At 36.1% G+C, this 27,751-nt stretch overlaps 3 protein-coding genes, 1 long non-coding RNA gene and 1 other non-coding gene across 5 annotated transcripts; 2 read left to right on the top strand and 3 right to left on the bottom strand.

Moving 5' to 3' along the window:
• The first annotated feature begins 6,674 nt into the window (after positions 1-6,674).
• On the top strand, positions 6,675-8,294 carry LOC104792535 (protein VACUOLELESS GAMETOPHYTES). The gene is made up of 2 exons (XM_010518720.3): positions 6,675-7,191; positions 7,815-8,294. Exons 1-2 carry the CDS (start codon positions 6,740-6,742, stop codon positions 8,095-8,097), a joined length of 735 nt encoding a protein of 244 aa, XP_010517022.2. The 5' UTR covers positions 6,675-6,739; the 3' UTR covers positions 8,098-8,294.
• A 76-nt stretch (positions 8,295-8,370) lies between these two features.
• LOC104792519 (anaerobic nitrite reductase AHB1) lies at positions 8,371-9,526 on the bottom strand. The gene is made up of 4 exons (XM_010518700.3): positions 9,161-9,526; positions 8,948-9,062; positions 8,727-8,843; positions 8,371-8,629 (listed from the first exon to the last, which is right to left on the bottom strand). The coding sequence occupies exons 1-4, from the start codon at positions 9,271-9,273 to the stop codon at positions 8,492-8,494; spliced, it is 483 nt and encodes a 160-aa protein (XP_010517002.1). The 5' UTR covers positions 9,274-9,526; the 3' UTR covers positions 8,371-8,491.
• A 176-nt stretch (positions 9,527-9,702) lies between these two features.
• Positions 9,703-11,693, bottom strand: LOC104792506 (plastid division protein PDV2). The gene is made up of 2 exons (XM_087459454.1): positions 10,684-11,693; positions 9,703-10,471 (listed from the first exon to the last, which is right to left on the bottom strand). The coding sequence occupies exons 1-2, from the start codon at positions 10,975-10,977 to the stop codon at positions 9,830-9,832; spliced, it is 936 nt and encodes a 311-aa protein (XP_087315580.1). The 5' UTR covers positions 10,978-11,693; the 3' UTR covers positions 9,703-9,829.
• Positions 11,694-14,484: 2,791 nt separating this feature from the next.
• On the top strand, positions 14,485-15,533 carry LOC104792500 (uncharacterized). The gene is made up of 4 exons (XR_769074.2): positions 14,485-14,622; positions 14,746-14,858; positions 15,104-15,179; positions 15,299-15,533. It is a non-coding gene; the product is annotated as an uncharacterized LOC104792500 (long non-coding RNA).
• Positions 15,534-21,379: 5,846 nt separating this feature from the next.
• LOC147949962 (small nucleolar RNA R71) lies at positions 21,380-21,486 on the bottom strand. Its single transcript, XR_015565555.1, has one exon. It is a non-coding gene; the product is annotated as a small nucleolar RNA R71 (small nucleolar RNA).
• Between the last annotated feature and the right edge of the window lie 6,265 nt (positions 21,487-27,751).

Below are 27,751 nucleotides of genomic sequence, written 5' to 3'. Positions count from 1 at the left end.
ATACTAACACAAACAATAACACAACAACTAATACAATCAAATAATAACAAAGACACAACATCAAACAAGAATTCACAAACTCGTCAATAACTACCAATTATTGACTTGCAAAACAACGAGCAGTATAACGGCTATAACGATAGCATAACCGATTATACTAGCATCAAACTACTCACAACAAACAAACACTCAATAATAACCACATCAAACTAAACACACAACAATGATCATGAACTATACCAAAATAGAACATGAACCTAACATGCAACACATACCCTAAGAAATTACCATAATAAACACGACAACCACACAACAAACAACAACCGAACTTAAACTCACATAAAATAAGGAAATAAATCCTAGACATGTGCTACTTCACATGTGTTTGGTACTCATAGGGTTAGGCTGGAACTTGGCTTGGTTCACGTCTTTGACTAGCTAGATCTGCGCGAACTTGAAAGCTCTGGATTTCGCATCATCAAGATCCTCTTAGGATATGATCTAAAAATAAAAGCTAGAAAGAAAACTGAACTAAGACTAGGATACTTACCTAACAACCTTGCTATCCTTCTTTGAATACTCCCTTGAGCTATTTGGAGACTTTCCTTAACTCTAAGAACAACAAAGAACTTTTAAGGTGGAATTTGGGGTTTACTTAAGCTAATGAACAGTGGGTGGTATTTACACTCCTCTAGGGTCGATGGTGAGGTTGATTAGTCACCTAAACAAGTGTCTTTCGTTCAGTTCTCAGCCAATCACATCTCACCATTTTAACTTTGACAATACTTATCATTTTGTTATGCCAACACATGGCATTACAGCTCAAACACGGCCTTTTCCAATTTTATTTGCTAAAAATTGAACCACTTGGTCTCTTAACGGCCAATCAAACACTCCTAACTGATTCCAAGCCAAACTCCCACAAACCGTTAACCGTTTCTCACCGAAAATATCCCGTTTCGACCAGATTTATGTGCCATTGTCCTAAAAATAATTCTTCCAAGAAAACTCTGATTTTTCAAGATAAAATTCCCTATTTTATCTTCCTTTATCTTCCCTAAAATCCTCAAGCTCAAATAAAATTAACCGTATCAGTTTTCCTTTCGGTGATCGGTTAAAAGAGTCTCTGGCGACTTAATTTTCTAAAAGAAAATTATTCTGGGCTTTAACTTGATTTTCTACTTCTTGCTATAGCATCCTCAACTTCTTCAAGGTTCTCTTAATTTATTTCATGCTTGTCCTTAGCACAAAATTCTAATTCTGCTCCTTAGCGCTCTTTTGAGTAGCTTCTGGGTCAATTCTCTGAAAATCTGAAAACTGGCTAATTATTCTTAGCTAAACCTTTCAAGCTTCTTTTATGATTTAATCATATGCCTTAGCCCACTTAATGCTCCATTTTCTTCCTTCCAACTGATTCTTAGTCGCTGGACTAATTACCGGAAAAATAGCGTCTCTCGCTAAACGACTATCGGCTCCTGTTGAGCTTAGCGTTGACCCTTAGATAATCTTTGCAGAGCTTTTTGATGTCAATCCTCTTAGCTACTGATTGACTCTAGTCTATCTTAGAAATTCTCTTCTTCAACAATTTCTTCCCGGCTAGGTCGTTTGGCTATCTTACTGCGTCTTTCGTCTTTGGATTATTTTTCTGAATAATAATCTGTCGGGACAAGTGCTCTGAATCCCTTCTACTGAGCTTTGATCAATGTTGTTCGTTTGGTTTTTAACCAATCTTCCACTCCTTTGGTTTATGTCCCTCGTTGGTCGAATAGTCTTGTTCGTGTCCTTCCCGTATATTTTTAGGTTTAGTACGAGGTATTACAATGACCATTCGAGTGGATAATAAGTCGGCGATTGCACTCACAAGAAATCCAGTATTTCACGGCTGCAATAACCATATACACCAGAGATATTATTTTATTAGGGAATGTGTTGAAAATGATCAAGTGGAGGTTGAATATGTTCTGGGAAATGAGCAGAATGCTGATATTTTGACAAAGGCACTCACAAGGATCAAATACAAGGAAATGAGAAATCTTATTGGAGTTCAAAATGTGAAAGGAGATTATTTCAAGCTAAAGGGGGATAATGTTAGTGTAAGTTTGAAATAGCTTGAGGTTCAAGCTAGGTATATCTAGGAGATATCTAAATATACATATCTAGAGATTTAAGAGTTATCTAAATTATGTAATATTTCCTAAAGGTTGTTAGGCAAATATTTACTTCTCTATATAAACGCTAATGCTGAGTTGTGGCATTAGACGTGAGAGATTAAGAGTTTGAGAGAGTTGAAGGTTATGCGTAAATTTCCTTAAACTAATAAGAGAGTTATTCATAGTTTGTGTTCTTTGTGTTTTTTGTGTTCTTGATATCAATAGTCTTTTAGTATTGGTATTGTTTTATTTATCTTATTATAAAAGTCTCACTGTAAAATGTAAATAATCTTTTGTAATTTAAGAGCAAAAATCCAGAGTTCACAGTGACCCCCTTCTCTCTCTCTTAATATTTTCTCTCCCTTCTCTCTTCTAAAGAACTTGCCGCCGCACTAGGTCTTCGTCTCCGACCGGCGCGTGTGGGCCACCGCGGCCATGACGTCAGTTCGGCTTTAGTTTTATGCTTAGTTTTCTAGTTCTTCTTTCTTTTGTGCAGAGATCTTTGATTTTTCTAGTTTTTCTCTTTTTAGATCTAGGATTTGGGTTGTTTGATTTTGTTGCAGTATTCATTTTTCTTCTTTGCCTGAGCTTTCTATGGCCTAAACCGCGTTGGCTCTAAGCCACTCACAGTCGGTGTGGTGGTGATTCGGTGTCGGCGACCTATTGTTTTAGGTTTCCTCACACAGCTTCAACAGATCGGATCTAGGGCATGATCCGCCCAGGTTTGGGTTCTTATTACTGGTTCAAGTCACTTAGTTGACACTTCCGACCATGGCGTTTCCGATGGTCTCTGAATTGAGTTCTTCTGTCTCGCCGCTCAAGATTCCCCAAGGTTTCTCTTCTGAAGACTCTAAATCAACAACGTGAGGCAAGATATTCGTAGTCTTACAAGGTTTTGGTTAACTCTGGTGTCCTTTGCCTTCTAGTTCTTGCGTTTTTGGTTTGTTCGGGTAAAAAGAAGTTTGGTTTCTCTGTGTAAAATCTACCATCCTGTTTTAGATCTCTTTTTTTCTTTGTTTGGTTCCCCGTGTGTGGGGTTTAGTTTCCGAGAACTTTAGATCTTGTCAGTTTGTTTTCCCGGGGGTAAAGTATTGTCGGCTTAGTTTCCGGAGGTTAAAGTCCTGCCGGCGTTTTTTGTAATTCTCCTTTATTTCCTTTTAATATATATTTCAGATGACAAAAAAAAAAAAGAGCAAAAATCCAGGCAGACGCACCCAGTGGAAGAGCAAAGACCACCGCCTTTGAACTTCTTCTTTAAACACGCGGTATCACATTGTTTGTAAACACAGTTCTTTGATTGTTTTGGAGATAAATCGGTATAACATTGTCGTCGTCTTGGTTTTCCTTGCTGCACATTCTCTACTACACCTGATACTGTATTAACCAAATATAAATATAAATAGTTTCCATATTAAAGTCGCAAACTTTATTTTTTTTTTCTCCCTTTCATGAACAAAGATGTTTTCAGGAATTTTTTGTATATTTAATAAAAAATAATCTCGACATAAATTTTACATAACATGATAAACTTGCCATTTCAAAAACAAAAAAATTGATAGTTTTACAGAAAAGGGTATTGTCCCATAATCATAGAACAAAGCTATCTAGATATCTAAAAGATTTTAAATTTGAATACAAACCTAACACAAGAATGATGAAGAAAGTTAGAACAGTGAAGGAGAGTTGAACAGATTTCCTCATCCTAGATGAATGATGGTGTTTTAAAATTAAAAATAAATGATAAAGTGTGTTTATATATATAAGTGAGACTCATCCCCACATTCAGTCATATCTAATTTAAGCTAACTGCCTTTTTATTTTCCAGTTGAAACGCTCGTTGTATGAATCTCATATTCAAAATATCTAATTTAAGTTATTGACTTTTTTGAAATATCCGATTTAAAAGGATATGGTTTACATTTGTTAGGTGGTTATTACAAATTATACATAGTTTGCAATTTGTGTGAATACGTAAGTTAAGAGGATCTGATATATGGTATATAGGGCACACAAATTGCAAACTATATATGTATAATTTGTTATATCAGATTGAGTCGGTTTTAGGTTGTTGTTTGTTATATATATAAAATATATGGTATTTTCTTATATATTTCAGTAAAAATATATAATAATTTATTATTTTCAGTTGTTTATCAAAAATAAATAATATTTTCTTGAATATTTTTTGGGGTTAAACGCCAGTCAACATCGGACTCCAGCAAGAGTACATCAAAATAGGATGGTTATAGTGTTTGCAACATGACAAATGTTTGTTTAGGCCTTAGGAGATATTCTTATGTGATGGCAATGTTTCCTGTTGCTTACGTGTTAAAGTCTGCATGTTTGTTATGTGGTGGTGTACATTTCGTGTATAGCTGGTAATCATTAAAAAAAAAGTGGATTAGCAACGATAATTTTCCTTTAAATATCTAAAACAATTATTATGGTTGTCTCTAAGTATTTTTTTAATGTGGATTATATTCAATTAGATGAGTACTCGCGCACGGCGTGGATTATCTTTTACTGATATAAACAATTATATTTTTACTGTTAATGAGATTGTGTATTGAATAGTCAAAAACTAAAGCACAAACTATAGTGAACAATATTATATGATTGAAAATTTGGAGTAGTCATTGCAGATCATTGAATCTTCTTTTTTCTTTCGCACTATAACAGTTAAAAAAAACAAACTGTAGTAAATTTGGCCAATTCCCAAGTCTCATAATCTATTCTACCTCTTAAAAATCAAACATAAAATGATCAGTTTCTTCTTATTCAATAATAAGATTACATTTAACAACACACATACCGGTCCTAGATACATAAAATTAAAATTTAGAAACAACACTAGTCAACGAAAAATCCTTAAGATTCACCATAGTAAGAATGAACTTGCAATCTTGTTAATAGTTGAGCAGATAGAGTCATAGAAAAAAGTTTGCAGAGAAGGAAAATAACACAACAATGTATGATTAAGAGATAATTTTGATTTTTTCTTGTTTGTTATCGAATGAGAATGAATATAATCACTTACAAACTATAATTACTAGAACTAATTAAATATCTTTCTCTATATATTCACGACTCCTGTCATATAATGATTTGTTTTTTTCGAACCTGCTACACTGTACCAAAGCAAGAAATATATGAATATTTAAAGAAAACAGTAAGCAAAACATAGCATGCAATTCCCATAATGAAGAAACTAACTTGTAATCTATTTTGAGCAAAATAAATAAATCATTACTAATGCATTAACATAGTATAGGTAAGCTACAAAAAATAACCAGATAAAACCAATATAAATTCGTTCATGTGCGGATATAGACTCTTGAGAAGCCTAAGCAGCCACAAGCTTTACCCATCAGCTATTTGGAACAATAAGCATACTAATCAGTTTCAATTATACAATTTATAGATGATGTTAAAATGTCTTAACATCATTATAAGACAATTTTCTTTTTTTAGAAAGTTCAATCTTTTATTATCTTCAGCATTCTAATCTATATTCTAAAGCCAAGTCTTATTGGTGATTTCTTCAAAAGAGTACTCTATGAATATGCTTGATCTTCAAGTTCTCTTTTCTCTGTAGTTGACATTCATCTTCCATACATCTTCGTTCACTATAAAAAATAGTAGGATGTGAGAGATATTATAAAGGAGCAGATACTACAAAAATCAAAACAAGGGAAGGCGAAAAGGGTTGAAGTAGTAGTTACTACAAAAAAACAAGCGAGGGAAGACGAAGAGGATCAGTCAAACAACATAAAGAATTCAAGATGATTGGTTGATTTTAGTCATGAACATGTGGCATTCTCTCCATTTCTGATGTGGCAGAAGAATGGAGAGCAAGTCCGGCCCGTGGCTAAAGCCTGTGAAGCTGGTGCTTTAAGCATCACGAAAATATATAAGTTTTAAGGACATCAATTTTCGAAAGTGTGTTGTGGTGTAGTGGTTAACACTTGTCTGAAAGTCTTAGATGCCCAGAGTTCGAACAACACTCCGGCTCTGATGGAGAGAATTAGCCAACTTTCATAGTATAGATTGTTTCACATCATTACATTGCTTTCAATATTTTTTTATCGAAAATGTGCCCAAAAGAAAACAGAGTCCACGCCACCATGAAATGGACAAAAAGATTCATAGAAGTAAATGAAAGACCAATAAAATTCAAAATAAACGTATGGGGAAAAATACCAATATGCATTGGTATTACTATTACATGTTCTACGTTTATTGACATAACAAAGCCATACGGTAATCACGAGAAAATGAAAAATCCTATGGGGAAAAATAATCAAAGATTTATTCTGCAATAGTTTGATCAATTATGGGCAAAAAGTTTTATGCCAAATTCATATTCTACATTCTTTTATTCTCTCCTTATGGACTTTCTTACATTTGCAGCAACTTAAAGATTCCACTTGATAAACTACCATCTAACTTTTTGGATGCTCCAAGTCACTTGATTAAACCTAAATTCTCCATAATCCCTTCTATAAATTATGATTCCTACCAAACTCTTGTTAGAAAAAAAAAACAATTCTAAAAAGAAACAAAACATATCAAATAAAAAACAAAAAAAAATGAAATACGCAGAAATATCACATTTCAGCCACCCTCAACACAATTTCAAATTCGACTACACCGAGAAACCATTCAAGTGTGACGGATGCAATGAAGTCGGTATCGGCTCTCGCTATCGCTGCTCCCGTGATGATCATCATGGAAGCTGCGACTTTGATCTCCATGCGCACTGCGCGTTACCTTCCGCTTCCATAACACATCCGTTCTACAAGAAGTGTACGTTTCAGTTTTTGGTGCAGCCCCCGGGGAACGAGAGACGGTACTGCAATGCGTGCGAGAAGGATGTGTCGGGATTCGTTTACCATTGTAAGGCTTGTGGGTTTGATCTTCACCCGTGTTGTGCTATGCTTCCTATGGTTTTGGACGATGGAGACACTAAACTCTTTCTTTACCGCAAAGTTAGTTCGTCTTGTCATCGATGTGGAAGAAAAGGCCGTAGCTGGAGTTACAGGTCTCTTTTCTCGATTCTATTCTTGTTCTTTTATTATTATGATCACCAATCGCTGCAATATCATGTTTGGTTACTTTGGTAAGTAAAATTGAAAACTTTAACCAAAGATTAGCATGTAAGAATTTTTATATTTTTTTTATTTTTGTTTCGACTTTCTATTATTAGCATATTTTATTTTCATATTAGTTCATTATACGAATTTTAAATAGCATTTTCTTGATTTTTTTTTTTTTGGTTTTCGTTGGTGTTTTTAGTCAACATTAGCATATATTCCAAATCAACATCTCTAAAGAATATTTTAAAGCAATAAGATAAAATTTTGGATTACGTTGATGTATTGATTCTTGAACATTAATTTCGTCTTTATTCCGAATATATATGTTAGAGCAAAGGGGAAACATAAAGCAATGGCATTCAACACAAACTCTTTATCCTTTTTTTAAGATGAGTTTGTGGCTTGGTAATTGTAGACATAACTGTTTCATAGCGTGTACTCTAAGTTAGAACCTATTATTTATCACATTAATTAAGTTTAGTTACTAATAAACTTCAAAAGTCTAAACATTGACTGAAGTCGATAAATAGATTTAAAACAATTGTATATTTTTGTCACAAAAATACAGGTCGTCTTGCAAAAAGTATAATCTCCATGTGGCGTGTGTGAGAGAGATGTTGGTGGAGAACTGGCGAGAGCTGTACAAAGGACAAAATGGTAAAGGAATTGAACATAAGAATCTAGTTTTAAAGAACACACTTGAGCATCAACACCGTAGCAGTCGCAAAGGTAAAGTTCAGAAATGCTGCGAGATCGCAGGAATGGCAGTGCAGTTCGTTGTTTCCGCGGTTCTCGGCGATCCAACGACCCTAATCGCAGGAGTTGTAGGCTCCCTTATTTCTCGAGGATGATTAGGGTAGTTCAGTTTGTGTGTTTAACTATCGTGTTATATAAAGTCTTAATTAGGAGAATGTGAAAGTTGTTACATTAGAGTTTGATATCCTATTAAGTTTGCTTGTTCATAAACCAAAAAAAAAGGCTAATGTCAAAAGAAAACTATTTGTGTAAGAAAGTTTAGTGAAGTCTATTGTGATGTGTGATTTGAACATTCAAAGTTTGCTTTGCTATTTGTGAATTGTGATGTTATTTTTGGCAATTTAACATTTCAAGAAAAGAAAAGATGATTAGAATTTTAATATGCACACTATATATTATTATTATTATTAAACCTCAAACCAAACCACACAGTTATGACAACAATTCATATTAAACTTTTTATTGCAACTATATAATAATATATGATTTTTAGTTGGAAGGCTTCATTTCAGCTTTGATGGCAGCAACAAGGTGATCATAAGCCTCACCCCAAGCGACCTTCATCTCCGGTGACCACATTTCAGGCACCGCCTCCTTTATCGTCTCCAGCAATGCATACTTTGTCACCTGTAAATATATATCATTTTTGGTTTAACAAAAATAAATCGATATCAAAATATTTGTGTAATAATCAAAATATCTTCAGATATGACAATTGAGTAACCTCAAAGTGTTCGTCAACGACGCCGTATTTAGAATGGTTAGCTCCAAGTCTCTTCAAAGTAGTCTCCCTCACTGTAACTTTCCCTGTTTTCCTCAGTTGTACTGCTGATTCACAACACTGATATACCCCAAAAACACCATTCTTTTAGTTAAACCAAAAATCTTTGATTTGGAAGTATAAGCAAAATCATGTGTTTTCTTATCATTGATTAGTTAACTTACCATGACAAAAACAGACATACCGTGGGGCTTGAGCTTCGGGTTTTGCTCAGCAGGAATTGGTGAGTCTCTCAAGAACGAGAACATCTTCTTTGTTGTTGGTGCAATCTCAAAGATCCTAACATTTCCAAAATTGATTTCATATCTCAGATTATAGTTACATATAAGCATACAGGTACAGTATAGAGAGAGATCAATGGGATCATTAGTGCTTACTTGAGGAAGAGTTTGAGACCCAATTCAGCTGAGTTTTTCTTCATGACACTCCATGACTTCACCACAAGAGCCTCTTGCTCTTCTGTGAACACAATCTTTCCTTCACTCTCCATAACAATTTCAGAAACTAAATGATTTTGGATATGGTACAATTCTCTGTTTTGTAAAAGAAACTATGATATTACTCCAGTTAGGAGAAGTGTCCTCTATATATAGGTTTTGATAAAGACCCTTTTGTGCTATCGAAGAGACAGTTCTTGGTAACCAAGTTTAAGATAAAGTTGTCTGGTTAAAAAAACGAAACCATGTGCTGTGTGTATTGTAATGGAACCTGGTTTTTTAATGGTAGGCTTGACCAAATTAGTCAAAACACAGTTGAAAAGTATCCATATCTCTTTATATCATTATTATACTGACTTATATACCACACAAGTGGTGCGAGTTGTGTAAAAATACATTGAATCCATTGATGGTAGAATACAAATCCTACTGCATATGGATCTATCTATATCCTAGATTATTTGCTGAGAAGCAGAAGCAAGTTTAAAACTTGTGAAATGTTATGTAGCACCATGTGACTTTCACATCTATGTGATAAAAAAAGGTTGAAACTTTACACACTGAATCCAGGCAATGAAGGGGTTACAGAGAAGGGTGTTTTTTGCAAACTCAACCGTATCCGTAAGTTACATCGCGTTTTGAAACAACAGAGTCAAAGGGTATTTCGACTCTTTCTTTAACAAGGCACCGTGCTTCCCCGTCTTCAATCACAAGAACTTTCCCCGGTGGACACTGGTTAGGTGTTTTCTTCCCTCTGACTGCTCGCTGTGGGAGAAGTCCAAGAAGGTTCAAGGACGCACCTCTTCTCCTCATCTCTAGACCATAACCAGATGCAGACAATATGGAAATAACACCAATGATTGGAAGCACAATCTTAGCAACAGACCCTAAGAAGCGAATCACACCATGATCCGAGCCTCCTCCAGATCCTCCCTCAGGACTTTTCACCTCTGCATCGTTTCTCACATGTCCTGAACCGAACCCATTAGCATCAGACTTCTTCTTGGAAGGTAAGTGAGAAAGGTAACCATTATTATCTAAACCGATGGATACAGGAGGATGAACAGGATAAGGAGGAAGTAAGAGATCATTCTCATAATCAACTCTTTCTCCAGCAAAAGTCGTAGTCTCGCGTAGTACTTCAAAGTCTTTCCCTTTGTACTCCTTAAGCTTCTCAAGCAACATTTTCCTACTGTAATCAATCTCAGAGAGAGCTACTTGCTTCTCATACTGTTGTCTTTGCCTCAAATTCTGATTAATAAAAAACAAAACCAATACCATTCATCACAACCCATTTCCACAATAACTTAGGACAAAGAACAGGACTTGAAGCAATTCAGGTTCAATTTCAATCAAAAGCAGAACTAACACTTTTAAATGTTCAATGATACACTTAAAAGCTAGAAACTTGATTACCAAACCATAGAAACAGAGGAAATTTAGGGTTTTTTTTTGTCTCAAACCTGTAAAGAAGCAAGCTGAGACTCGAGAGATTCAATAGCATCACGAATACGCAAAAGCCGCTCAGCTTCTGCTTCCTCTACTACGTCATCAGAGCTGATTGAGTCGAAATCCTTGTCTTGATTTCTAAAAATCTCATCTTTTCTTCCTTCTCCGGGAGAAAGATCCTCGTTTCCGCCGCCGTCGCCGCCGTTTTCGCTGACGGCGGTGCTGGAGCTATCGATACAATCGCTGATCTTGAGTCGAAGCTCGGTGGCTCTGGCTAAAATCAATCCGATCCCTTCTTCGTCTTCCATCTGAGCGATTGAGGGGAAAAATTGAGGATTCAGAGATTAGGGTTAGGGTTTTCGTAAGGTAGTGGTGGAGAAAGAGACAAGTAAACTTTTGGGAGTGAGTCTTCGAGTGATTGTGGTTGGCTTAACTCAGATTTTTCAGATTTGTTTCTGCTTCTTTCCCGGTTTTTAAATCAACGGCCACAAATATTCCAACTATTTCTGTTTTAATAGAAACTTTTTTTTGGAAGAGGGCCAATTTTGGATTAAAACAAAGATTACAAAATATATCATTCTACATTAAAAATAATTCAAGATTCTTCTATGTAACTTTTTAAATGTAGGATAATATTAATAATTACCAGACTCAAAAAGAATCGAGAAAATAGCATTGAGTCATAAAATTTTCGAAACTACCATATTTTATTGATGTGAAAATTTAAAACTATCCTCAAACAAAAGATGAAAGATGTAGTAGCATACTGTATTCTATGAATAATATGTTATTTAATAAAAATAGCATATCATAGTAAAACAATAAACGTATTATTTAGAGAAATCATGTGTTTTTGACACAAAAATCATGTATTTCGAAAAAATTAAGTGTGAACGTAATAAATACTGTGTAATACAAAAAGATGCATGTTACAAAAACGAAAGACGACGGAAATTCCAAGAAAATTTGAGATTTTGTGAAATAAAAAGCCCGAGAAGAATTGGCCAACGCTATCTATCCTGACAGTTGGCGCTTTTACTACAGTGGCATCCTGTACCACCACCCCACCTAGAGGATTGGATAACGATGGATTTGTGAGGTTTCGACATACACAGTGCTACATGTGATATGTCATCTTCAACAACCTGGCTTTTGTTCTTTCTTACATTAATTGGACACAGAATCAAAAACCATTGGGGAAGCAACAAGACAAGGCTAAGGCATTAAAAAGGAAATGATAGGTTGGATTTGGCTTTTTGGATCACAGTGGTGGTCTTCTTTGCAGCTTTTAATGCAGCTTTTTGGGTTGTCTATCCAGAAAATGAACCTGCTAAACCCAAGACTTATGATCCCAGTGCATGGCCAAAGTGGTTTACACTAGCAATTTCGATCACCAAAGTTGTTGGAAGTTTGGCCTATATATTTGCTGGCAAGGTCTAGTCTAAGTTTCGCAAGTCTGATTAGGTCTGGTATGTGGTATGTTGTCTTGTTTAATGTCAGTTGAGGAATAATGTGTTTTGGTCTTGTTATTTTGTTTCGACTCTATCTTGTGGTTATTTATTGTATCGACTCTGAAAACTAAGTGATAAGTCTTTGCTTTTTAACTAGTTAAGTTCAGACTAAGCAAACCTTTTCATGCTTTCTTTGACACCCTTGAGCTTTGCATTTAACAGAAACTCGATGGCTGTCATTTTTAAAAATCATATCAAGGAATGAAAAGAGTGTTAAATAGAGATAAACTAAAGATATACTAACAAAACAAAAGTTATATATATAATAAATAAATTCTCAATGATTTTTAGAAAAACTTTCCCATTTGACCATAGATCAAACATTTTTAACCTTCGGTTCGTAAATGTATGATATTCTTATTTCATATATTTGGTAGAGAACTGTACAAAATTTGTTTCATAAGCATTACCATCTCACTCGCTTGAATCTCAATAAGTTAAGCATACATGATTTGCACGTTTTTACTCGAGAAGAGTTTTGAGAGATCACATATAAGAAGATCTTCATGTTCTTGTTAGAATGTAACTAGAACATATTATTTTGAATTTCAGTCTTAGACGTTGTTCTTTAATCATGGATTTAATATGGATTTTCAATGTTTTACAATCTATATAGTATTTGAAATTATTTTAAGTATTTGTGTGGATTCCAAAATCTCTTAAGTCTTAAGTATACCTTGAATTTTGATTCTAATAATTTACTCATGAAACTTCACGAGAGTTCATTTCTAATTACTTCATAAATTTTTTTGTCTAGTTACTTTATTCTGAGTAGCACTAAATGTTAACAAAGTATTTGAAATCCTAATTGAATAACACCAATTTTTATAATCTACTAAGCATGATTTATAAATATAAGATCGGGTGACACCGGTTCTAAAACATGACTAGATTAACAGCACGATTGCACTTTATTTTATACAAATTTATATATATTTTTATATGTTAAAGTAATAATTGATATGTATTATTAGTTTTTAAACAATCTCATTATATAATCTTAACATTTTATATTTAACCTCTCTTACATATTAAACTCGTAACTCAATTTATCATATGGCTCATTAAATTAAACTCATCATCTCCTATAAATATTTTAAATATTGTTTAAAAAAATAATTAGATTATTTTGATTTTTTATGTGTTAAATATTTATCATATTCATTAAAATATCAAGTTAAACTTAAACTTTATGATTTACCAATAAACTGTTCTTCCCTGATCAAACTTGAAAGTCAAATTTCTCTATCATCTCTAAACACAGATTCATGAATCTTCGCTTCTTCACAAGGAAAATGGTGTGTGATAATTGTAGTTTGATCAATAATGGTTATAAACCTAAATTTGTTAGAAAATGTAGTTATGATTTGATTATGATAATAAACTTTATATATAATTTAATTTTTCTCTCCTTTGCTTCCTCCACATCAACATCCACCTAAACAATGCTATATATATATATATATATTTATTAAAAATTAGTATTTTAATATTCATTCATTGCATATTTAATACTTATAATTAATAATAGTAAAAAATAAATAAAAAATGAATTAAGTAAAATAATTAAATTTTAAAACAGTAAAAAAAAGTATATAAATTTGTTTCGATAAATAATAAAAATAATAACTATATAAAAATGAATTAATTAGCATAAATGAAAATTTTAAAATAGTAAAAATAATATCGTGAGTTGGTTTTACTAATAATGTAAAATGATTGATATGCTATTTTATTATTAAAATCCACTTGAAGGTGTTAAACAAGCCCGAGGAAAATTGACCAGCGCTATCTACCACCCCACCTGGAGGATAACAATGGATTTGTGAGGTTTCGATATACACAGTGGTACAACTGGTATGCTATCTTCAACAACCTGGTTTTTGTTCTTTCTTACAATAATTAGACACATAATCAAAAACTATTGGTCATATTAGGATGAGTGTCTTTTTAACAAAAAAACAAAAAAAATTAAAAAGGTGAGGAGAGAGAGATTTCGTGTCTTGCAGTAGAAAAAGTAAGACACTTATATACTCTCTTGCTTATTTGTCGATATTTCATTGCTCATTTTGAAACAAAAAAGATTAATTAAATTAAATAATAATATTGTATTAAAATATCTCAATTTTGAAGGATTTGGGTGATGCCCTTAGAGTTGCTCTCACTATTGGGCCTCAATTTCCCAATAAAAAAACTCATTTCCGAGTCCAAGAAGAGAGGTATCGTTGCTCTGAAGAAAGGACGTGGCATGTTTTGGTTTGTTGTTGGGGAAATATATATATATTAAAAAAAATTCGTCTTCGCGATCCTCTCTCTCTTTCTTCTTCCCGATCTTATCTCTTTTCTCTCTCGAAACCTTTGATATTTCCGGCTTAAACTCGATATTTTGGGAGCTTCCATTGGTTCGATTATCCGATTCAACACTTTTGTGTTCGTTTCTAGGTAATTTGTTCCATTCTCTTTTCCCCTAAATTTGAGTTTATGGGTCACTTTTTAGTTTGAGCTTGAATTGTGTGTCTGTGTGGTCGTATTGATACTTTTTATACTTGATTTGAATCGATGTAGCTGCTGCAGTTTGATTTGATTTCTTTGAATTGTATTGTATTTGAGTATGTACTATGCATCATTCGTGTCCAAGGAAGAGATTCCAGCTGACCAGTATGCGTTGCGTTTAAGAGGTAATCATTCACAAATTTATAATCTTTCACTTTCTGTTTCTCGTGGTTTAAGATGTTAGAGGGGATTTGATGCATATGTGTTTAAGTTTAGGATTAGCTTCCTTCACATCTGGGCAACTTTTATGTTTCAGTGGAGTTTTGTGCATAACTAAAACTCTTTCTGTTACCTTGTCATTACTTTTATCAGTAAGAAATAAGATTTGATGTTATGTGTTTAATTGTATAATGTTGTTTCTTAAATATAGGTTGATCCCAATACAGGATAATGAACAAGTATGAATCATATGGAATCATCCAATATCTATATATCTGAGAAATATGGTGGGTTTTCCCTTTTGCCTGATTCTCCTTCTGTTTCCCGATTCCCTTTGTTGTTATCGACAATAGCATCATCTTTCCATTGGCTAGTCATCTATAAATGAACCGTTTAATCCAAACAGACATAACGCAATGTTCCCAATCCCAGATGCTTCCAAGCCAGAAGGCACAATTGGTCATGTCCTAAAGGTTATGCAATCTGCATAATTTCATTGTTGACCTAGCTAGAGGTGTAACAATCTCTCATAAGAAGTAAAAAAAAAAACAAGCGAACTTATTGTCTTTAAGTAAACTTCTGTAAATAAACATAATGTAAGCGATTAACATACGGACAAGAGATTCATTTTTATAAATTAAGAACGATCCATCTCGATGGCAAATCTCTACGTTAAAAGTTAAATTTTACACCTTAAGGTTTTGAGAGAAGCCCGAGTTCATAGGCCACTTCGAAGCTATTTACATAAAACTCCGATAAAATATGATCCACCATAACCATAAGTTGTTAAAGGAGATAGGAGTTACTTAGGAGACTCGAAGATACGATCGAAGTTGAAGTCCCTGATGAGGTTCAAGTTGTATCGCTGCTTAACTCTCTTCCACAGTTCCACCAAGATAGGAGTTACTTAGGAGACTCGAAGATACGAAAGGGAAGAAATTAAGTTTGATGATGTGGCAAGTGCAACAAGATCGAAAGAGATGGAATTAAGAGATAATATCAGAGTTAAATCGATCTCAGAAGCTCATTTTGTCAGAGCTTTAGATCAGAATCTCGAGAGAATCAATCTGGCAATCAGAGTGTTGATCGGCACTGAAATGGTGTCGGTCGACACCAGCTGATAACATCTTTTCATTAAAACTTTCAATACATTTTTGTTTCTTTTAGATTTCCTCTTACTTGAAAACACTGGGGACAATGTTGTTTAAGTTTGGGGGAGGTTAGTACTAACTACTAACATAGTTTTTGTTTTTAGTATGTCATAACCGATTTTAGTTTTTGTTGAGTCAAAATTTTCAAAATTGTGTTTGGGACTATGATTTTTTTTTAGGTGTATTTTCTTGGTTGATTAATGTTGCAGATTGAATCCACTAATCCGACTAATGAATAATCCAATGGCTGACCAGTAAACCGGAGACATCTAAATTTCCAACAGAATCCATAAAAGCCTGAGGTAATTTCTGCACTTTTCTTTTTACTTCATCAAGGAGATTGATGTTCATAGAGCTTGACTCCTTGTTCATGCCTGACAAGTAAGATTTTCAAAAGAAAATGGTACTCCTTTCCCTTGTTTAGGTTGAAAAAAGATTACTCATGAGAGCTTTGTTTAGGAGAAAAAAAAAAGAATAAAAGATGAGAAGATTTTGATCAGTTTAGAGAGGAATGTAAATTACATGTGACCTCATTATTCTACTCTTGAGTCAAATGATCACACAAAGTTTGGAAGCTAGGCGTAAGTAAATTACCGATGACCCCATTATTCGCCTACACCTTTAATTAAAAAAAAAGAGGTCAGTAAAAAAAAAACAGCAAAGCAAAGCTCAAAGGAGGATAAGAATAGAATAGGTCTGGGGGAGAGGAAGAATACCACATGTTGTACAATATTATATCTTGCTTGTTATGGTATAGTACGGGAATGAGTCTAGAAGGTTCTTGGCATTGATCAAATTGATGAGACCCACCGATGAAGGCTTAGTGGAGGAAGTAGTGGAATTTGGTTTTAATTTGGGATGCTACGAATGTCAACGGACAAGTACATGGTGGTTCGATTTGGATTAGTCTACTAAGCATATGGATTATGGTTTGAATGATCATGGCATTACCTTAGAGAGAAAATGAGTTTCTGTGTTTTCAAACCTCTTTCACATGTCTAAGTTTCTGTTTTGCTTGAGGGCAAGCAAATGCTAAGTCTGGGGGAGTTGATATATCATGGTTTTTGTGGTTTTTATCCATGATATAAGGAGTCTATTAGAGTCTTTTGATTTGTTTTCTAGGATGTTTTTGAGTCTTTACAGGTTTTCTAGGATTTTGGCACGGATGGAGCGAAATGAAGCAATTTGGATTGTTTTGGAGCATTTAACCGGAGAAAATCAATTTGTAGTCTGATCCTATGAAGAGCATCGACCGACACCAAAGGAGCATCAGTCGACACCAAGCTGATCCGACACAAGACTTCAAAATTGGAAGTTTTACAAAAGTTGCCCAAAGTTTTCCATATTTGCATCATTGGTCAGAATGGCGAACAACTCCTACTCTGGGATAAGAAGAATTGGGTCAGTGAGGTTCATGAATTCAGATGGTACTACTTTTGTGCTTCACGAGGTGAGATACATGTCAGATATCTCGAGGAATCTGATCTCCCTCGGGACGTTAGAAGCAAAAGGCTGTGAATTTATAGGAGGTAAAGGAGTCTTAAAGGTGGTCATCGGTTGTACAGTTTTCATGAAGGGTGACAGAAGGCAGTCATAGTATGTCCTGCAGGGTACAACACTTTTACAAGAGTCTCATGTTGCTGAGGAGAGGGCAACGGTAGTGGACAAGCAAATTGCTGATATGTCAAAGTTATGGCACAACATGTTGGGTCACATTGGTCAGAAAGTTTTAGAGGTTCTAGCAAAGAAGGGTTGTTTATGAGACAACAAAGTAACCAATGTAGAATTTGTGTGGACTATGTCATCGAGAAGATTCATAAAGTAAGCTTTGGTCCTACACACAATGTTACAAAAGAAAGGTTGGACTATATTCATTCAGACTTATGGGGTTCACCGATTGTTCCCATGAGTCTTGGGAGGTGTCAATACTTTATCTAATTTACAGATGACTGCTCAAGGAAGGTCTGGATCTATTTCTTGAGAACTAAGGATGAAGCATTCAAGAGCTTCGTTGATTGGAAAAATATGGTTAAGGTTCAAACAGAGAGGAAAGTCAAGAAGCTTAGAGTATTGTAATCAGCAGTTTAATTTTTTCTGCAAATGTGAGGGCATCGTAAGGCACATGACGTGCACCTTTACACCACAGCAAAACGAAGTAGCAAAAAGATTGAATCAAACAATTATGAATAAGATCAGAAGTATGTTGAGTGAAAACGGTTTGAGTCAAAGGTTTTGGGCTGAGGCAGCGTCAACAACAGTTTATCTCATTAATAGATACTATCGTCTGTTCTTGAGTTCATAGTGCCAAAAGAGATGTGGTCTCCTAGCATACTTCCCGGGCTGGTTTAAGGAGATTCAGATGTTTGGCATATGTTCACTCCAGTGACGGCAAGATGGAACCAAGGGCTACGAAAGGGGTCTTCACGGGTTATCCCGAAGGTGTAAAGGGTTTCAGAGTGTGGTTGCTTGAGGATAAAAAATGTGTGATCAGTAGATATGTTGTCTTTAGAAAAGATGTGGTTTACAAGGACATCAAAGCAGATACATCCACATGTAGTACCTCTGGCCCTTTTTTCACTGATAAAACTTTTAGTTTTGATTTTGCATGAAGAGACGTGGTGCAAGAGGATAATTTTCAAGGTGGAGAAGCTCCAGAATAGGAGGTCATAGTTGAGATCAACCGGTTGGCAGCTCTCAGCAGTAACTAGCGTCTATAGTAGAGGAGTTATCAGTTGGCTCGTGACAGAGTGAGGAGACAGATCGTCTCGCCGATCAGCTTTTGTAACTATGAGTGTGAGGATGACATTGTCGGATTTGTTTACTCTATGTTAGAGGATGGTAGCTTGTCTGAGCCATCAAGTTTTCAAGAAGCGATGAGTGATCAGGATAGTGACAAGTAGCTAGTTGTGGCAGATGAGGAGATGGATTCTCAATAGAAGAATCACACTTGGGATTTGGTGGACAAACCAGAGGGAGCGAAGCCTATAGGGTGTAAATGGATTTTCAAAAAAAAAGGAGGCATCTCGGGGGTGGATTTACCCATGTTTAAAGCGAGATTGGTTACTAAAGGGTACTCACGGAAGGAAGGCATAACTATCATGAGATCTTTGCCCTAGTGGTGAAAAATGTATCAATCTTATACTTGTTATCGACAACAGCTCATTTTAACATGGAGCTTCAGCAGATGGACGTCAAGACAACTTTACGTCATGGTTACCTAGAAGAAGAGATAATAATGGAGCAACCTGAAGGTTATTGATATATCATGGTTTTTGTGGTTTTTAACCATGATATAAGGAGTCTATTAGAGTCTTTTGATTTGTTTTCTAGGATGTTTTTGAGTTTTTACAGGTTTTTTAGGATTTTGGCACGGATGGAGCGAAATGAAGCAATTTGGATCGTTTTGGAGCATTTAACCGGAGAAAATCAATTTGGAGTCTGATCCTATGAAGAGCATCGACCGACACCAAAGGAGCATCGGTCGACACTAAGCTGATCCAACACAAGACTTCAAAATTGGAAGTTTTACAAAAGTTGCCCGAAGTTTTCCATATTTGCATCATTGGTCCCTGACGTGTTTTAGGACATATATATAGTGTTTTTGGGTTTTGTAAACCCTTAAGTTTTATTCTAGCAGCTTTTTGAGAGAAAAAAACTCTGAGAGATTTTTAGAGAGCTTTTGGAGAGAAGAATCAAGACTCCTTCATAGAAGATTCATAACTCCTTTACTTATTCTTTTGATTTCTTAATGCAATTTATTGAGTCTATGATGTGTTCTTCATTGATTATGTATGAGTAGATCTGCTTGTTAGGTTTAGGGTTTCTCATTAGGGATTTCATAGATTGTTAGATTGATTAATTGTTTAGATTCATTATCTTTCTTGTTCTTCACCATAGGTTGTTCTTAATGCTAGATCTTTGATTAGTTATCTGGATTTAGATCTTAGGATTATTAATTGATATGAGAATATAATTGATTTTCTTGAAAAAAACCTTTGGTGAGCAAAATTACTTTTTGCAAAGAGATTTGAATTAGTGATTTTGTGAACTTATCTAAACTTGATTTTATTGCTGATTTTTAACCTAGAATTTTACAAAGAGATTTGGATTTTCTGGTTTTAAATTTAGATAATATTTGCATTGAAAACTGATTTATTTGACAATTTTGTTTAGAGTTCAAGAACGGTGCTTCATTATTGAATCCTACTTGCTTAATTAATTGATCTGGTTTTCCATGATTTCCTGTGAATTTCCCTAGGCCTAGCGTTTTTAATTCCTGAATTTACAACACATTCTAATTCTGTTTTTGAATTGAATTTTTAAATTAATATTTTGGTTTAGCATAATTAAAAGATTATTCAATATATTGTGTGAATCTAGAATCTTTGTGGATTCGATCCCTAAGTACTACAATTGATCTCTTAATTTGAGAGAGTAGCTCATGATTAATTTTGAGCATATCAAATTTTGGCGCTATTGCCGGGGACTCTTTTGATTCACCATTAGATTAAAGTCTTTGATTTTGTCTAAATTTTTATTTTTCTATTTTACTTACATGCTTTTGTTTTTCTTCTCTTCTGTGTTTCAGGTGCATGCCTCCTAGACCTCACACCAGGAGCAAACCCACTGGTCCAGTTGTGAAGCTTACGAACCAGGAGTTGGGACAACTAGAGCGTGAAAACGCGAAAGCAGCCAAATCTTTGAAGATGGTTAACACAATCATTCTAAGAGTTGATGAGGCTGGTGTTTAGAGAGATCAAGAGGGCCACTTGCGCAATGAGCAGGGCCAAAATCTTGACGCGGAAGGCAACGTAATTGCTGAAGTCGTTGTCGCTGCGAAACAGAACCTTGGTGTCGATTGACGCCAACCAGAGGGTATCGATCGACACCCACCTCCAGCAGACGGACGTGGAGCTGCCAACCACGTCCAGAACTCGGTTCGAAGACAGGATCTAAACCGGGATCTGATCAGAACCATTGCGGACTTCAACAGAGCTGACTTGATGTATGAAAACCGCTCTGCAATTGTTACAACTCCATTTCCAAGGAATGACTTTGAGCGGAAGCCTGCATACTTCCAGCTAGTTAGACAAAGACCCTTCTCTAACGTGCCAAATGAGAAGGATTTGGACCATATAGAGCATTTTGAAGACTTGGTGACTAGTATCAAGGCCAATGGAGTAACTGAAGACTACATCTACCGCAAGCTCTTCCGATATTCACTTGCAGGAGAAGCATCTCAATGGTTGAAACAGTTGCCAGCCCGTTCTTTGACCTCTTGGCAACAAGTGAAGGTGTCTTTTCTCAACTAGTTTTATGATGATGCCATGTCAGATGAGCTGAGAGTCAAGCTGTCCTCCTTCAAGCAAAGACCAGATGAAGCTTTCAAGGCAGCTTAGGTGAGATTCAAGGCATATCAAAGGGATTGTCCACACCATGGCTTTTCAAGAGTGCAGCTGTTGAGCATCTTTTTCAGAGGGATTTACTGGGAATATCAGCTAGCTTTGGATGCTGCAAGCATGGGAAATTCAAGACAAGATTTCCAGAAGATGCTGAAGCTTTGATTGAGAATTTGGCTTCCAGCAATAGCACTAAGAGAGCAGATACTGAAAGGAAGAGATTGCATGGAGGATTTGATTCAAACCAGCTAGCTTCTGTTAATGCTAAGCTGGATTCAGTTCACGATCTTCTAGTGGGTAAGAAGTTAGTCCAATTTGCTGCTGAGGTTGAGACATTTGAGCCAGAGCTAGAGAATACAGAGGAGAATGTTAACTATGTGTATGGAGCTGGGTATCAAGGACAAAGATTCAGTAATCAGCAAAGCAACAAGCCTTACAGTGGGAACTCTTCAGGCTACACTCCTAAGCCTGAGTTTCAGAAGCAGCAACAAGGGAGCAACTTCACAAGAACCTATGGGAACTCATCTTATCAGTCTCCTCCTCTACAAAATTCTTCTGAGAGTCGAATGGAAGCTATGCTAGAGCAACTTTTGCAAGGTCAGGAACAGTTAACAGTGACATTCGATGGGAAGATTGATAATTTCTACAATGAGCTTACTGAGAGGATTGATGCATTGAATATTCATGTTAAGAATCTGGAGAATCAGGTTGCACAAACAGCTGGATCTGTCAAAAGGCAAGAGGGATTTCTCCCTGGGAGAACTGAGTCAAATCCCAAACATTCTTGTAATGCCATATCAGTGAGGGGTGAAGATGAATGTGAAATTGCTTCTACAGAACAAGGTGAGCAATCGACGGAGAATTCGACTCCAGACGATGGTGTTGATCGACACCACCTTGGTGTCGGTCGACACTCATCTCAGACAGAATCCGAATTGCAAAATCTCAGGTTCCAGCAGCTGTTGAGAGGGTGTACAAGCCTAAAGTCCCTTTTCCAAAGCCACGAAAGTCCAAGCAGGAGATGGAGGAAGCTAGATGCAAGGCAATGATGGACAAGGTGATGATTGAGATGCCTTTGATTGATGTAGTAAAGTTTTCACCACCACTTAAGCGGTATGTGAAGAGAATGGTATCCTGTGGTTTGAGCCCTGAAGAAGGAGCACTGCTTACCAAGGATGTTAGCGCAATTCTATTGAACCAGCCTCCACAAAGTAAGAAGGAGAGAAAGCAAGAGGTGGTTGTCTTTAAGAAAGTGAGTGTTATGATTCAGTGCTAGACTGCAGAGAAAGTACCAGATCCTAGAAGTTTTGTGTTAGATTGTTCTATCTCCACAGGAAGGTGCTCACTTTGTGATCTTGGCTCTAGTATTAATCTGATGCCACATTCTGTTCTTGTGCGACTTGGGATGACAGAATTCAAGCCCACTCAGATTTCCCTTATCTTAGCTGATTGCTCCAGAAGAATTCCTGAAGGTGTCTTAGAGGATATTCTAATTAAGGTTGGAAACTTCATGATTCCCACTGATTTTGTGCTGCTGGAATATGACAAAGAGCCTAAAGATCCTCTCATCTTAGGAAGATCTTTCTTGGCTACAGCTGGTGCCATCATAGATGTGCGGAAGGGACATATAACACTGAATGTGGAAGGTTTGAGTATGAACTTTGAGATGGATAAGCTGAGGAGGGCTCCTACTATTGATGGACATACTTTTTCTGTTGAGGAAGTTTCTGATATTCGAGCATCAGGCTCAGTGTCGATCGATACACCATCAGTGTCGGTCGACACCACTCCACGATCGAGCCAACACTTGACCAGAACTGAGAGCTCGCAAGACATCCTCTATGTTTCAAGCCAGGAAGCTGCTCCCAAATAGAAGACTCTCCACTCCACACTTCAGAGTCCTCAGGTAAGGCAAAGGTATGCATCTTCTTCCCCCAAAACCCCTCCTTTCATCAACAAGACTTTCAAAGCTACAAAAACTGTTTTGCAGTTAACCAAGCCACAAGATTATCGTAGAGCGCTTGTTTCTTCTGTTGATGATTTTGCAGGACTTAAAAGAAAGCCACCCATACCTAAATCCCGCCCTGGTCCAGTTCCTCACATCCTTGGTAGACCTCATGCACCTAAAGCTTATACACCACCTTGGATGAAGAGGACATTCTCTCGGAGGCATTCACTGCCACTTTCTGATCCACCCGATGCCTAAGCTTCAACATAGTCAAGCTAATGACTGAAAACAAGAGCTGAGTGGGAGGCAACCCAATTCTAGGTTTTTCTTTTCCTTCTGAGTCATTTTTCTTTTTGTATTGAGTTAGTTTTTGTTTGATTATTGTTTGAAATTATGAATTGTCTATCTATCATGTTGCTTTTAACTTGTGTTTGAGTGTTTCTTAACAGAATAATCATCCAAGGATTTATCCATCAACGCAACTATCTGCAACTAACAAGGAGTTTCGGCCAACAAAAACACCATTCGTGATGAGTGTCGATCGGCACTGAAATGGTGTCGGTCGACACCAGCTGGTAACCCGCGAACAGTTCATCTTTTCATTACAATTTTCAATACATTTTTATTTCTTTTAGATTTCTTCTTACTTAAAAACACTACGGACAGTGTCGTTTAAGTCTGGGGGAGGTTAGTACTAACTACTAACACAGTTTTTGTTTTTAGAGTGTCATAACCGATTTTAGTTTTTATTGAGTCAAATTTTTCAAAATTGTGTTTGGGACTATGATTTTTCTTTTTAGGTGTATTGCCTTGGTTGATTAATGTTGCAGATTGAATCCACTAATCCGACTATTGAATAATCCAATGGCTGACCAGTAAACCGGAGACATCTAAATTTCCAACAGAATCCATAAAAGCCTGAGGTAATTTTTGCACTTTTCTTTTTACTTCATCAAGGAGATTGATGTTCATAGAGCTTGACTCCTTGTTCATGCCTGACAAGTAAGATTTTCAAAAGAAAATGGTACTCCTTTCCCTTGTTTAGGTTGAAAAAAGATTACTCATGAGAGCTTTGTTTAGGAGAAAAAAAAAAAGAATAAAAGATGAGAAGATTTTGATCAGTTTAGAGAGGGATGTAAATTACATGTGACCTCATTATTCTACTCTTGAGTCAAATGATCACACAAAGTTTGGAAGCTAGGGGTAAATAAATTACCGATGACCCCATTATTCGCTTACACCTTTGGTTAAAAAAAAAAGAGGTCAGTAAAAAAAAAACAGCAAAGCAAAGCTCAAAGGAGGATAAGAATAGAATAAGTCTGGGGGAGAGGAAGAATACCACATGTTGTACAAGATTATATCTTGCTTGTTATGGTATAGTACGGGAATGAGTCTAGAAGGTTCTTGGCATTGATCAAATTGATGAGACCCACCGATGAAGGCTTAATGGAGGAAGTAGTGGAATTTGGTTTTAATTTGGGATGCTACGAATGTCAACGGAGAAGTACATGGTGGTTCGATTTGGATTAGTCTGCTAAGCATATGGATTATGGTTTGAATGATCATGGCATTACCTTAGAGAGAAAATGAGTTTCTGTGTTTTCAAACCTCTTTCACAGGTCTAAGTTTCTGTTTTGCTTGAGGGCAAGCAAATGCTAAGTCTGGGGGAGTTGATATATCATGGTTTTTGTGGTTTTTATTCATGATATAAGGAGTCTATTAGAGTCTTTTGATTTGTTTTCTAGGATGTTTTTGAGTCTTTACAGGTTTTCTAGGATTTTGGCACGGATGGAGCGAAATGAAGCAATTTGGATCGTTTTGGAGCATTTAACCGGAGAAAATCAATTTGGAGTCTGATCCTATGAAGAGCATCGACCGACACCAAAGGAGCATCAGTCGACACCAAGCTGATCCGACACAAGACTTCAAAATTGGAAGTTTTACAAAAGTTGCCCAAAGTTTTCCATATTTGCATCATTGGTCAGAATGGCGAACAACTCCTACTCTGGGATAAGAAGAATGGGTCAGTGAGGTTCATGAATTCAGATGGTACTACTTTTGTGCTTCACGAGGTGAGATACATGTCAGATATCTCGAGGAATCTGATCTCCCTCGGGACGCTAGAAGTAAAAGGCTGTGAATTCATAGGAGGTAAAGGAGTCTTAAAGGTGGTCATCGGTTGTACAGTTTTCATGAAGGGTGACAGAAGGCAGTCATAGTATGTCCTTCAGGGTACAACACTTTTACAAGAGTCTCATGTTGCTGAGGAGAGGGCAACGGTAGTGGACAAGCAAATTGCTGATATGTCAAAGTTATGGCACAACATGTTGGGTCACATTGGTCAGAAAGTTTTAGAGGTTCTAGCAAAGAAGGGTTGTTTATGAGACAACAAAGTAACCAGTGTAGAGTTTGTGTGGAATATGTCATCGGGAAGATTCATAAAGTAAGCTTTGGTCCTACACACCATGTTACAAAAGAAAGGTTGGACTATATTCATTCAGACTTATGGGTGTCAATACTTTATCTAATTTACAGATGACTGCTCAAGGAAGTTCTGGATCTATTTCTTGAGAACTAAGGATGAAGCATTCAAGAGCTTCGTTGATTGGAAAAATATGGTTAAGGTTCAAACAGAGAGGAATGTCAAGAAGCTTAGAGTATTGTAGTCAGCAATTTATTTCTTTCTGCAAATGCGAGGGAATCATAAGGCACATGACGTGCACCTTTACACCACAGCAAAACGAAGTAGCAAAAAGATTGAATTAAACAATTGTGAATAAGATCGGAAACATGTTAAGTGAAAACGGTTTGAGTCAAAGGTTTTGGGCTGAGGCAGCGTCAACAACACTTTATCTCATTAATAGATACTATCGTCTGTTCTTGAGTTCATATTGCCAAAAGAGATATGGTCTTCTAGCATACTTCCCTGGCTGGTTTAAGGAGATTCGGGTGTTTGGCATATGTTTACTCTAGTGACGGCAAGCTAGAACCAAGGGCTACGAAAGGGGTCTTCACGGGTTATCCTGAAGGTCTAAAGGGTTTTAGAGTGTGGTTGCTTGAGCATAAAAAATGTGTGATCCGTAGATATGTTGTCTTTAGAGAAGATGTGGTGTACAAGGACATCAAAGCAGATACATCCACATGTAGTACCTCTGGCCCTTATTTCACTGATAAAACTTTTAGTTTTGATTTTGCAGGAACAGACGTGGTGCAAGAGGATAATTTTCAAGGTGGAGAAGCTCCAAAATAGGAGGTCATTACAATCCAAGATCAGGAAGATCAACCGGTTTGTAGCTCTCAGCAGTAACCAGCGTATATAGTTGAGGAGTTATCAGTTGGCTCGTGATAGAGTGAGGAGACATATCGTCCCACCGATAAGATTTTGTAACTATGAGTGTGAGGATGACATTGTCGGATTTGTTTACTCTATGTTAGAGGATGGTAGCTTGTCTGAGCCATCAACTTTTCAAGAAGCGATGAGTGATCAGGATATTGACAAGTAGCTAGTTGTGGCAGATGAGGAGATGGATTCTCAATAGAAGAATCACACTTGGGATTTGGTGGACAAACTAGAGGGAGCGAAGCCTATAGGGTGTAAATGGATTTTCAAAAGGAAAGGAGGCATCTCAGGGGTGGAGTTACCCATGTTTAAAGCGAGATTGGTTACTAAAGGGTACTCACAGAAGGAAGGCATCAACTATCATGATATCTTTCCCCTAGTGGTGAAAAATATATCAATCATATACTTGTTATCGGCAGCAGCTCATTTTAACATAGAGCTTCGGCAGATGGAAGTCAAGACAGCTTTCCTTCATGGTTACCTAGAAGAAGAGATAATATTGGTTACCTAGATTTTACAAAGAGATTTGGATTTTCTGGTTTAAATTTAGATAATATTTGCAGTGAGAACTGATTTATTTTACAATTGTGTTTAGAGTTCAAGAACGGTGATTCATTATTGAATCCTGCTTGCTTAATTAATTAATCTGATTTTCCATGATTTCCTGAGAATTTCCCTAGGCCTAGCGTTTTTAATTCCTGAATTTACAACACATTCTAATTCTGTTTTTGCATTGTTTTTAAATTAATATTTTGGTTCAGCATAATTAAAATATTATTAAATATATTGTGTGAATCTAGAGTCTTTGTGGATTCGATTCCTAAGTAATACAATTGATCTCTTAATTTGAGAGAGTAGCTCAGGGTTAAATTTGAGCATATCAGTTATGTGGATTCAGAGTATTCAAATAAGGTTTGTCTTATGAGGAAATCCTTATATGTTTTGAAGCAAACTCCTAGGCAGTGGAATAACCGGTTTCATGACTTCATGGTGAAGATTGGCTACAGCATGAGTGCTTATG

This window comes from Camelina sativa, chromosome 1 (assembly GCF_030686135.1).
Source record: "Camelina sativa cultivar CO46 ecotype springtype chromosome 1, ASM3068613v1".
In the NCBI taxonomy this organism is placed as follows: Eukaryota; Viridiplantae; Streptophyta; class Magnoliopsida; order Brassicales; family Brassicaceae; genus Camelina; species Camelina sativa.
The sequence above is the reverse complement of the archived record's forward strand: the minus strand, read 5'-3'. Positions and strand labels throughout refer to the sequence as shown.